The sequence below is a fragment of the Lissotriton helveticus genome, chromosome 5_1, assembly GCF_964261635.1.
Source record: "Lissotriton helveticus chromosome 5_1, aLisHel1.1, whole genome shotgun sequence".
NCBI lineage: Eukaryota > Metazoa > Chordata > Amphibia > Caudata > Salamandridae > Lissotriton > Lissotriton helveticus.
The window spans coordinates 730373632-730386730 of NC_136065.1; the positions used below are offsets into that span (position 1 = coordinate 730373632).

Here is a 13099-nt window from a genome sequence, read left to right on the forward strand (position 1 = left end):
TCGCAACCAACAGAAGAAAACAGATACAAATAGGGAAAAAATGGAAGTGTTGGGAGAGCATGTCTGCTGAGCACATTAAAAAATAATTCTTTAAGCCGACTACAGGCGGAAGGTACTGCGAACAATATCACAGACGATGGGCATGTCACTCGTGCCAGAGCCGCGCAGATGCCTCCTGAATGTGTGGGAACCCAATGATCTAACACGACATGGGCAGACGTGAGTAACGTTGGGCCTAATGGTAGCAAAGCGAAATATAGCGCAAAAATGGGGGGCTGTAGAACTGCCATCGCTGGCGGCCTGGTGTAAAGATATGGACCTCATTATGTTGACAGAGAACTGTTAATGTAAACCGGATATGCCCCCAGAAATGGACTAAAATATGGACAGCATGGAACACATATAGGGGGATATTTGCGAGCCAATACCGGATTCTGATGAGGATAGTTCAGATGAAGATTTTGGAGAAGGGTAGGGGAATTGGGCTAGAGAGGCCGCCTACGGTTCGAAGCGTGATCAGCTGGTTGAAAGCGGAATACGATGAAGATTTATGTCACGAGTTATGTAAGCTTATTGTAATATATGAATGTGTACATTATGATTGTCTTGCCGATGCTATGAACGAAAATAATAAAAACAGTTTTAAAAAATGAAAAAATAATTCTTTAGAAGAGACCAAAGGGCAGAGGATTAGGCAAACTTCTTATAGTATGGCTTATAAAAATTATTTGGGTGATCCTTATGTCAGTAATAAGCAAAGTAATACTGAACCTTAGAGAAGCTCTCTTTTTTGGAGACTCTCGCTCGCTGATTAGCTTTTGTAATATGAACCAGAATTATCAAAGAGTTGTTATTTTATTTTTAAGATTATATTCGAACTGTATACACATACCTTAGTCTAACATTGGCACCAATGTAGGATTCATATGGTTTTTCAACTTGCATGAATTCAAAATCATAACTTCTGCTTTGGGTTAATTCTCCAGGTAAAGCGAGTTCTTTCACCAGATTGACAAACTCATGAGTATTGCTCTTGTCACTGAACAGTTCTAAACAAATACAATTAAAAAATTAAATGCGATTGAAACTGGAACATGGTACAAAACATTGAGAACTGAAGGCAGTAAAAGTCCAAAGCAACTTGAAAATAATGAGAAATCTATTTTTTTTTCAATTATCGTTATTCGGATATAGAATATCCATAAAAGTACAGAGCAAAATACCAGCACAAATATACATAAAAAATCTTTACATAGTTAAAACAATAGACACGTGACTTGAAACAATAAATACACAGCAATCTACTAGTAAGGATACCTGTTACAGTGATCCATTTACTCCATGGACTGTGCACAATGCATTCAATATTAAAGGCTCAAACACAAATATTGCTTGCTGCAAGTCTGTCATTTTGTAACACTGTCAATCGCAGTAATACTATCATCCACATCAAGATTATTTTATTGATCTGCGGGAATTGAAAGGCAGAGTCTACTTCATCAAGGCTCGAACAAGTGATCTGAATCATGTACACAGGCATCTGATAAGTTGGTAAATATGTGTAGGGGACTGCAGCACGGTGGAGACTGGGGGGGAGGAGGGGGGGTTTGGAGCTTTTGAGGGGAGGGAACAGAACGGGAGAATGCTGCTGGGTAGAGGAAGCATTACATGCTACCCCCATGCCTTGTCTGAAGAATGGACAGACGCCAGGGAGTGGGTCCAGACTGCAATCCAGCCCTTTCTCAAAGGATTTTCCTGGCAGGACCTCCCAGCCAGTATACCTGGGTGTGTTGATCCTGCAACCCCCAAATCTGGATGGGGGACGAATGGCCCACTCATTCCACTCCGCGCCACTCGGAATGATGGAGTGCCCACTCCAAGGAGGGATACAAGGTCTTAATTTTTGCCCCTGAAGTACAATCCCGTTTAACAAGATCATACAAGCAAGGGAGCACATCTAAAATGGTTGGGTATATTTTTCAAAATGGATGAGGGTAGCAATAGTGAAGGTGGGTTGTCTTCACACCACAGCACAGGAAAGGAGAACTCAACTACAGTATAGGTGCGTTCTTTCATCAGCTAAGTTAGATGGACTCGTGAGAATCGCCTGGAAAGGAAGAACTAACTCTTTTGTGAAAAGTGGATACCATGGTATTCCGTGTGAAAAGCTGGAAGGGTTGGGACAAGGTCAGTGGCACAGGAAGTTCTGTTTTATGTGCCACAGCCGTACTTGTTTATTTTTATGAGTAATGTAAAATAATTTACAAAAAAAATGAAACACAAATAACGTGCCCTATACTGACAGAGATCCAGCCCTTCCAACCTTTCAGAGACAGAAAAGTAGTATTTACTCCTAACGGTATGCAGTGAGAGCCTCCTGTGGGGAGTAGAGAAACGAAAACATTCCATAAAGTACCCAACGTCGGTTTTCCCTGTGTCTATCAAAATACAAAAAAATAGATAAAATAAACCATTTGCAGGTTCCGCAGGGCTTCTGTAGGTTTAATAGCAAACAACATGTAAAGAAGCTCATGGGGAGTGTTACCCTGAGTCTAATGCAAAAAGCCAACACCAACAAAGTATAAAACAACTCAAACTATTATGTGTTTTAAAAAGGAAAACTTGCATTATAAGTAAGGGAGTTGGAGAGTCGGTGAACAAACCAATGCAGCAATGAAACTCGCTAAACAGAAACATTCCATAAAGCGCCCGGCGTCGGTTTTCCCAATGCCTACCAAAACAAGCAGACTACAGAAACCAAAGGAAAATAGAAACAGAAAAAGAATTGAAAAACGTGACAAAATAAACAGAGGAGCAATAGTACATTTAACAGGGTGAGTCGCCAGGGACATAAACTACTCACCAAAAAGATGGACAAATATGAAAATTAGTCACTGAAAGGAATAGAATTTAGACACGCACACAATGGAACTAATGGGAAAGAGGGTTGTGATTAATGCACACAGAGGAGATACATGCAAAAAGAACAATTGTTGGACAGAATGCAGAACAATGTCATACACTCACCCCAGTACAGAGATCTGGACCTAAATCCATCGTTCTTTTGCTGACTATGCCATTCCAGTTTGAACCCAGCCATATGCAAATCAGTCTTGACCCTGCATCCAATTGGAATAGTCCAGCCCGAACTGCAGGCCAGGTTCTCACTGGACTGGAAACAAGAAACCCAAGACCGGTTTCTGGGTTTCACCCCTCATCAACCAGGGTAGCTTAACTCCAGTTGCGTGGAGAGCACAGGACCCAAGTGAGGTGAGATTCCTTTGCAATAAAAGGTTGTTTTTTTTAAAGAAAAAAAGCGACAGTAGGTGTCTGTGGTGGATTTGTCTGCAGCGGTCAGGTGGTTGGCACTAGAGCCAACCCTCAAGCAGGGTGGGGACGCCTCCTGGGGGTTGGAGCAGAGCATAGCCACAGGTCAGACCCTGTGGGTAACATAGGCTGCACACGGGCAAAAGCCAAGCCTGGCGGTGGGTTGGTTGCCTGCAGGATATTGGGTGCAGAGCTTGGCCACAGGCCAGGCCCTTCAGCCAACCACATGCCATGAACGGAGGGCAGTTGGCATAATTAATCACAGTAATAAAATATTATTTTACAATAAAAATAACTAGAAATGTACTAAAAACAATCTAAGGTTACATTGATGTTATAGTACAGTGTAATGATATCTTACTTTACATTATAAAAAAACGTAGAAATTCACTGAAAAACCCAAGGTTAAATTGATATTATAGTTAGGTGAAAATGTCAGTTTAAACATAACATTTCAATCTAAAAAAAACTAGTTGTGGCAGGCAATCACAGAAAGGGATTGTAGGAAGCTGGGCACTTTTTGCAGTATCTCCCACTTTTTGCCCGGTATTTGATGCACCTTTGACTGAAGAATACTGGGTTCCATCTAACCAGGTCCCCAGCACCAGTGTTCCTTCTCAAAAACTCTACCAATGCTACACAATTGGCACAACTTCAGCCCTCTTATTAGTCCCTAGTACTCCCTCGCCTAGGCCTGTAGCCCAGCTACTCAGTCAACATCAACATACACCGGCTCAACCCCCTTCTTTCCCCTCTCGTCAACCACCCTGGTTTAGTACCCCATGTTAGTAGTTGGTTCTCCCCCTATTAGTCTTCTCTTGGGTAAAGAACTTGGTGTATTGGGAACGGGTGGGGATGCTTGCCAGCACAACTAGACTGCTTTGAAGGGCACATTTGGTGCCCTCATTGCATACTCCAGATGGAACCAGTTCATGGAGCCATTGGCTCCCGTTCAGGTGTGAAACTGGACAAAGGACATGTGTGAGAAAGTGCCCTCTTTCTGCATTGTACGCCCCCACTTTCTGCTGAATTGCTGATGTTCTTTGACTGGGTGTGCCCTGGGCTCCTGCTAATCAGGTACCCAGGGACTATGTTCCTTCCCTAAAATTGCATTGAAGCCTAAACCCAATTGGCATCTCCGGCCACATGTCAGTTCCTGGTAAATGGTACCCAAGGCACTGTGACCAGAGAATGCCTCTAAGGGCTGCCACACTTATTGTGCCACCCTTAGAGGCCCTGTACCCTGACACTCACACACTGCCTTTGCAGGCTGCGTGTCTTGGTGCAGAACAAAGTGAAGAGTCGACATGGCACATATCCCTGTGTGCCATGCCCACAAACCACTACCCTGGCACACATCAGTCACCCCTCTAGCTGGGTGCCCTAAGCCAGTGGTGAGGGTACAGGTGCATGAGCCCTGTACCCCTACAGTGCCCAAGTCCATTCCTGGGCACTGTAAGGGAAGTGCTTGTAGGAGAGTAGGGTCTGCTTCCTATGGTTACCCCCACTTCTTCCTGTGCTTCACTGGTTTTTCGATTTTAGTATGGCTGTGGCCCTGCTAATCAGCCACGGCCTAGCTGCTCTCTCTCTAAATTGATACCATGTACTTTAGGTATATAACAGATTGGTTACTGAGGCACCCTTGTGAGCCCCTGTCTATGGTACCTTAGGTACCCAGGGCATAGGGCGCCCAGAGGCCTACTAGGGGCTGCAGCATGTATTGTGCCACCCCTGGTTAGCCTTCCAAACTGACACCACAGGTCTCTACTTGCAGCCTGGGTAAGGTGGTGTAATCACCCCTTACTTAGATATAGTATACCTATATCTATCTATCTATCTATCTATCTATCTATCTATCTCTCTCTCTCCATATATATATATATATATATATATATATATATATATATATATATATATATATATATATAGACTCCTATTAACCTATAAGTCACTCCTATGGCAGGCCTTGGCAATCCTGGAGGCAGAGTGCTTGGTTTTGTGTGAGAGGGTGCCCTAGCATGAGCTGAACCCCTCTGCAGCTTTCGGAACCATCTCCTTATAGCTGTTCTATGATATGGCCATACCATATACTCTTAAGTGCATTATAATCCTCACGGTTAATGCTTACTTTGGTTTGGCTTTATCAAAACATGTCTTGTAATGTGTCAAACACTTTGGAATACTACCCCCCGCCAGTTCTGGCAGCGGGGGTAGCATTCCACCCTTCTAGAGGTAAGGTAAGGTAAAGTTTATTATGCATAGTTAATTAAAACCAGTGCAAAACATGTTACAAAAGGATCATAAAATATCATACTTTAAAACCATTAAAAAACAATAAACGTACGATTAAAAGGTACAGTGTGGCTGTCCATGCGCCTTTTTACAAAGACGGAACAATGGGTTCCCTTACTTTCTTCTGTCCGTCTACTTGTTAGCCTGTATCTGTGTTGTTGGTCCCCGGTTTTGGCGGTCTTGGAAATCTTTGCTCGACCATCGTGATAAATTTGACATACCTGCAGTTCAATTTAGTATTTGCAGGATTCAGGCAGGCGAGTAACGCATGCATTCTGGTGCTGATCCCTTTCTGCTTAAACTGGTCCTTAAGGAGCAGTTGGCGGGCTTTTTGTAGTTCTTCACAGAAACAGGTCATATGGAGAATGTCACCCTTCTTTGAGTTGCATAACGGACAGGCCTCGTTGCCCTCTATCCTGAGCCATGGTGGGGGATACTCTGTACTTGGCAGAATCCCTAATCTGTATTTCAGGAACCTCATTTTTGTGGCTTTTGGGTAACCCTCACTAAAGTATGATTGTGGTGTCAAAGACTTGTACGAGTTGAGGGTCATCCATGCATGAGATCTTTTGGAAAAAGCAACCTTGTCCTCTAGTAAGGAAAGTGATTTGACATATTTCCAAACTAGTTTTTTAAAAGTGTTGTGCCCGAGTTGCATGTCCCAAAGCGCAGCGAGTTTGGTCGCTCCCAGCGCTGCCTGCAAGTAAGTTCTTGCCTGAGATGCGTCCCTGCCTTGTATGTCCTGCAATAGCGAAGAGTTTAATGTGTCTGTAGTGGCGGTGCTGAGTTATGGCAGCAAATAATATATGCTCCATGCCTGGCTAATCTTGTTTTTGCAAGCCGAACTCCAGTCTTATTTGAGCCGGCGAAGTGTGGAGCGGGAGTGAAAGCATTGTTCTGTAAGCTTTAACCTGTAGGTTGTCCAGGTTTTTGGAGTTTCTTCCCCGCAAGGCCTCGCTGCCATAGGTGATCGAAGGGAGTAGTTTCGCCTGAATGACTTTCAGATAGGGGGTCAGGGTCGGTCCCATCAGATGGGTAGCTAAATTTTTCAACGTCACGGCAATCAGTGCTCCTCTCCTTCTTGTTTCCTGCATCTGCTGTGTAAATGAGCCTTCTCTGTCAAAAGTAACTCCCAAGTATTTATACTCACTAGCTGGCTTGATTTTTAGTCCGCCAAGAGACCAGGTCTTCTGTTGTTTTTTGTTGATGTTGATTGACATCGTACGAGTCTTGCTCAGGTTTATTTTTAAGTTGTTTTCCATTGCATAATTATGCATTTCCATTAGAAGCTGCTGGAGACCAATGTAGGTATGGCTGAGTAGTACAACGTCATCGGCGTACAGAAGATTACTCAAGAGTTTTCCCTCCCATCCTCGGGGAATGGGAATTGCAGGTATCGAGTAGTCTTGGTAAATCCACCATAAAGAGGTTGAACAATATTGGAGCGAGCACGCACCCTTGTTTAAGTCCTTTGGTGGGGCGAACTTTTGAGGACAGATGGGTGCTGCTTCCTAGCTTCACCTGCACCCAGGTGTCAGTGTGAAGAAGCTTCAGCATGTTTAAAATCGGCTATGGTATGCCCCATTGTGCCAGTTTCCCCCATAGTCTGTCTCTCTCGATGTTGTCGAATGCGGCACTGAAGTCGATGTAACACAAATGCAGCGGAATTTTTTCGATTTTTGCTGCATCTATAATTAGTGAAATGGCAAGGATGTTGGTTACTGTGCCGGTCTTTTTCCTAAAACCGGTCTGGTTCAGTGGTATGATCAGATTTGACTCAGCCCAACGTGCGATCTCCTCTAAGATGGTGCCCGCGAAGTATTTTGCCTCGTTGTTAAGGAGGGCTACTAATCGATAGTTGTTTGGGTCCATCTTGTCTCCTTTTTTATAAATGGGGACGATCGTCGACCCCCTACAGGATTCTGGGATTCTATTTAGAAGCCTAACTTCCATGAATAGGGTTTGCATGATCTCCGCCCACTCTGTGTTTTTTGCTTTAAAAAGGGCTGGTGGGATCCCATTTGGTTCTGGGGCACCTTCTTTCCTGCCTTTGGTTATCTGTTTTTTCATTGAGGCTATCCGCTGAGTTCTAGAGGTGTCTTGGTTGTTGGTAAGTAAGCCTTGAGCACCCTGACCCAATGTCGCAGGCATGTACGTTTCTGTGCTCTTGTTGATCCTTTTTTGTGCTCCTGCGTACTCTGAAGGGTCATTGAAGTGACTGGAAAGGTAATTAATCCAAGTCTCTTCCGTGATGTGAGATCGTAAATCTGTGTGCTGTGGGCGCAAGATCCTATTCACTGATTGCCAGAAGCGGGCACTGTTGTTGGTTTTGGTGTTGTGTAGTAATTTTGCCCAAACATCATTTTCAGCGTCTTTTTTAATGTTCCATTTTGTTCGATTGAGCACGGCCCTTTGGTGTTTCAGCTCTGCTCGTAGGTAGATGTTGTTAGGGGCTAATCTTAGCTTCCGTAATGTCAGGTTTACTGATCTTTTTTGTGTCTTTAGTTGAGCTCTTGATTCTTTCTTTAAGTTGTTTTTGCTGCTCTCTTTGTGAGGATTAACTTTTCTAGAGAGAAAAGACATGTAGTTACTGGTAAACCCGGTTAAAGTTGAACAGAGCCCCAGCATCACAAAATGGATGCTGCTGCCACAGACACAAGTCTGCCCTCTTGCTGCTGGACTAAACTCCGGCAGGGGAGGCCTGGACAATAGGTTTCCAGTGCAGGGAGGTGCTGGCACCTCCCCAGACAGGCTTTAGTGTATTGGGGTAGGGTGGGTTGCATCCAGTGAATGCTTTTCAGACACTGCCTGGGGCACACAAGGTGCTCCATGCATTTCCCAGTTCAAACCGGTTGCTGGGGCGCTCAGCCCTAGCTCTGGTGCGAAGCCGGACAAGGAGGAAGGGGTGTAACCACCCCTCCCCAGGTCCACCAATAAGGAGGGACCTCAGAGTTAGTCCAACCCCTAAACTTACTATAAGTATAGAACCCCAGTCCCTAGGACTTTAGATTACCCTGGACGAAACTCTGCAACATATATCTTGGACCTTTAACATTCCATTTCGACTGGAAGATGGAAGAAATCTCCCTTGTGGTCAAGGAGTGACCATCCTGTTCAAACAGGCACCAACTGCATCTTTGCCGGTCTGCATTGTCGAGGCTCCCGCCGGATCCCGAAGAATCTGCGACACAGGACACGGACTTCCAGGCATCTCTAAGGCTGACCTGCGCTCCCAGCAAAGCTGAGACCTGTAGTGGACATGAGAGACGTGGGAATACTCCTGGACATCCTGCATCTTTGCAACTGCACCTACTTACAAGGTATCCTGAAGTTGTGCATTGATGTATTTGAAGCCCCTGCTCCGAGCACCTTTTGCACCGACGCTCAGAGGCCTACACTCCACGAGTGTCCCGTGGACCTGCTTTGTGCATTTCCGTTCGAGGCCCCTTCGCGGTTCCTAGTCCATTGGCTAGCGAGCCCCCATGAAGGGCCATCTTTGATTTAGTGAGCTTTCCTGGTTGCTCCAGACATGCTCCCATTCCTCTCCAAAGGAGGAGTCCCTCAGACCTTGCTGGTCTGCACCAAAGCCAATCTTGTCATCTTGCGTCGATTGCTGTTGCCGAGGGTTGTTGGGTCCAGTCCGGATACCGACACCGCAGTCAACTAGATCCTTCGTGTGACAGCTCAAATCCAGCTCCTGGTCGTCGTCGACGCCTCCTGGTCCTCGTGGCTGAAGAGTCAAGCTTCACCTCTTTCACTTGAAATCTCCCAACATCGGCTGTCATCTTATCCTCGCCATCCTGGTCACTGGCTAGTGACCCAGACTCTGTCTCATCTGCTTTCAGGTCCTCCACATCTCCGATCCACCCTTGGATCCACCCGGACACTTTTCATCTGGTCGCCTGCAGCATTTCTTCGCAGCTCTCCATTGGAATCGACGACGAAACCAGACACCAAAAGACACCTATTCACCCGGCTTCCCTGGGTGAGGTAACACAAGTACTACGGTTCTCCCGTGGGTCTTGACTCTAGAAGTGTCCTAGTCTAAAAGGGTTCCATCGTTGTTCACCTAGAAGTGCCCATAATCTTTAAAATTGGAACTTGTTTGGTCTCCATAGAAAGTCAATGGTGATCCGCGGCTGTGTTTAGACAATGCACCGTCCCACGTGTGCCTCCTGCGTTCTAACCTTAGGTGGTTATAGGTCGCCCCAGCGGTTCTACAGGCCCTAGGCTGCTTTCCAACTCTCACGTGGTTCTTATACCACTATTTTAGTATATGGTTTGTGAGGCCCCTAGGGCATAACGTATACTGAGCAACTTATCGTATGCTAATTAAGTTCCTTTGATTGTACTTTTACCTCTGACCTCCTAAAGAGTCCAGAGGGGTTGTGTTTAGAATAAATACATATATATTTGATATATACCTTGTGTGGTGTGCTTTCAATTGATCATTCAAGAGATTATAATTGGTAAAACAACTAGCTTAACTCGCCTCCAAGTCCTAGCCTGAAGGCTGCTCTCCACAGCTACCACTAGGATAGCTTTCTATAAGGTTGATTTTACAACCTACCATCAATAAGGGTCGTTTGGACTGGTGCAAGGTGCCCACGGACTACCCTGACTACAACTCCTAGAGAGGTTCTAGTAGGAAACCAAGTAGTGTAGGTAGGTGCACACACCACATCTCACTAGTCATGGCTTTAAGGGCAGGTGCTAGTGCATCCTGCCAGATGTCAGCCAAGTGCAGACATCTAAATATGACACATTCTCCTTCCAGGAGTTAAAGGGTTTGTATGCCATAAGAAAGTTAAAGCAAGGACAAATTCCCACCACCAAACACCTGATAGATATCTTAGTGGCAGATGACTTGGAAAAAGCATCAGACCCAGATACTAGGTAATGGGGATGGGGTGCAACCATCAACTGAAGAGGATCCCAGTGGAGTACCCCACCGGGAGTCTGAGGAAGAGGAGGATGCAGACCAGGATGGTGTCAATGGACCCAACCTGGGAGAAACGGGGCTACCTGGAGATGAAGTGGGCCAAAATGGGCCTCCCTCCATCCCCCCACGTAGGCCTAATGGTGCACTTGGAAGGCCAAGATCACCTTCAGTGGAATCTAACCATTCTGGGTCATCAATAGGGTCGTCTGCCTCATCTCATAGGAGAGGAACTTCTCCTGAGAAGAGGGAACATGAAGCTAGAATTAGAGAAGTCAAGCTCAGGGTCAAGAGGCCAGAGATTGCCTTGGAAAAGGAGACCCTAGCTCTTGAAAGAGAGAAAAAGAAGATGGGGATAGAATCCCCTGGTGGCAGCAATATCCCTACTGGTAGGGATAGGTCTTATGGCCATAGAAACCTAAACAAGATTGTCCATCCCTATCAGACTGGGGATGACATCCACAAATGGATCACTGCACTGGAAAGGGCCTGCAAAGTACAGAAGGTACCCCAGGAGCAGTGGGCAGCAATCTTGTGGCTCTCCTTTGCAGACAAAGGTAGAGATAAGGTCCTCACTGTCAGAGAAGGGGATGCAGATGATTACAAAGTCCTGAATAGTGCTCTAATAGATGGGTTTGGCATAACCACTGAACAGTATAGGTTGCAGTTCAGAGATACCCAGAAGACACAGACTCAGGACTGGACTGACTTTGTAGATTGTGCTACTAAGGCTCTGGAGGGCTGGTTAATGGGCAGTAAAGTGTGTGACTATACAGGATTGTATAATCTAATCATGAGAGAACAGATTCTTAATAATTGTCAGAACCAGTTGTCGCATCAGCACTTGGTTGACTCGGATCTGACCTCTCCCCAAGAAGTGGGAAAGAAGGCAGACAAATGGGTCAGAACCAGGGTGAAGCAGAAGGTACAGAACCAAGGTGGTGACCAGAAGAAGCAAGACCAAAAGGGTGGGGAGAAAGCTAAAGACCAGAAGTCTTCACAAGGTCCCCAAAAAGCTTCTAATGGTGGGGGTCCCCAATCCAACAAGCATTTGCAATGCAATAGGTTTCGCATTTGCAAATGTTTGAGCTATTGGCATTGTAAATGACAAACCTTTTATCTATGTGTTGGTTTTGAAACAGAAAAATAAATGGCATTGTCATTTACAATGCTAATAGCTTAAACTCTCGCATTGTAAATGACAATGCATTTTATTTATGTTTTTAAAAAGAAACATAAATAGAACGCATTGTCATTTATAATACCAACAGCCTAAGGGTTTGTGCCACAGTGGGTCAGTGGCAGACTGTCCTCTTTCACAGACCCATCCTGTGGTACTGTTCACTAGATGCCAAAGGTTTGCGCCGCAGTGGGTCAGTGCAGACTGTCCTCTTTCACAGACCTGTACTGCAGCACTGTTTACTCGCAGCCCAAGGGTTTGTGCCGCAGTGGGTCAGTGGCAGACCGTCCTGATTGTTGCTGTGTGTCTTTCTTTCTATCTTTCTATCTCTTCTCTGTCTGTGTGCCCCTGTCTGCCTCTGCCGCCGAGTCAGAATAATATTGTGTGTCTGCCTTTCTATCTTCCTGTCTTTTTTTTCTTTCTAGTTCAAACACCTTTATTGTCACATTTCGCAAGGACACAGCTTTGAGCCTACAACCCCAAGGGCCGGCAGCGTTATGCAAATGAAACTTTCAGCATTTGGGGATAGACACAGCCCTTCAGCCGACAACCCTGGGGTCCGGCGGCGCGATCAATGAGGGGGCGATCAATTCAACCAGCTAGCATTCCAGAGATATCATGTTACTAACGCTCTACTTGTTACTTCATTTTGCACCCTGGCCTCTTTACGCCCACCCGCCCAACCTCCAATTTGGGAGCTTGCATCAGAGCCAATGGCGTCCGTGCCCTTACTAAACAGCAAGTGTTACTAACACCCCCCCCCCATTACGCTCACGTATGAGCTAATCCATTTACACGTTGTAAGAAGTTCATACAGTGGTCCACATTCACAAATATGACCATGTTCATGCATGTATTGTGCTAAAGCCACCTCCAGGCTAATATTGCTAACATGTTGGCCGTGTACCCGGTGTCCTCTCAATATGTGGAGTGCCCGATGTTTCCGCGCAGCCACTCCGCCTCTCTCTCTGTCCCAGTACTCACTCCCCTTCTGCTGAACGCTGTGAGGGGGCTTCTGGACCGTGTGTACATCTTTCCTGCCCGTCTGCTTGTATCTCCACCTCCACTTCATTGTCAGTCCGCTGTCCAATGCTCCCACCCTCCGAGTCTGGGTCCCCCTCCTGCCTCTCCACACTCAAGTATGTTTGATACAAAGCCCAAAAGTTTTTAGGACTGCTTTTAGGAGGCAGTAATTCGCTATAGTGCTCCGTTTGTGTACTGCAGTATAACATGTCGCGCGCCCATCTGGTTTTGGTGGGGAGAGGCCCTCTCATCCAGCAGTGCACCACTACTTTCCTAGCAACCAGCATCCCCATATCTGCGAGTCTTCGGATTGCTACCGGAAGCGTTTTCGAACTGTC

The 13099-nt window shown here is 45.7% G+C and overlaps 1 protein-coding gene across 1 annotated transcript in view; it reads right to left on the bottom strand.

Moving 5' to 3' along the window:
* Positions 1-13099, bottom strand: part of VPS26A (VPS26 retromer complex component A) — a 260399-nt gene that overhangs the window by 170575 nt on the left and 76725 nt on the right. The window contains exon 4 of the mRNA XM_078643202.1: positions 893-1049. Within this exon, the coding sequence (XP_078499328.1) occupies positions 893-1049 (157 nt within the window). The remainder of the gene's footprint in view (positions 1-892; positions 1050-13099) is intronic.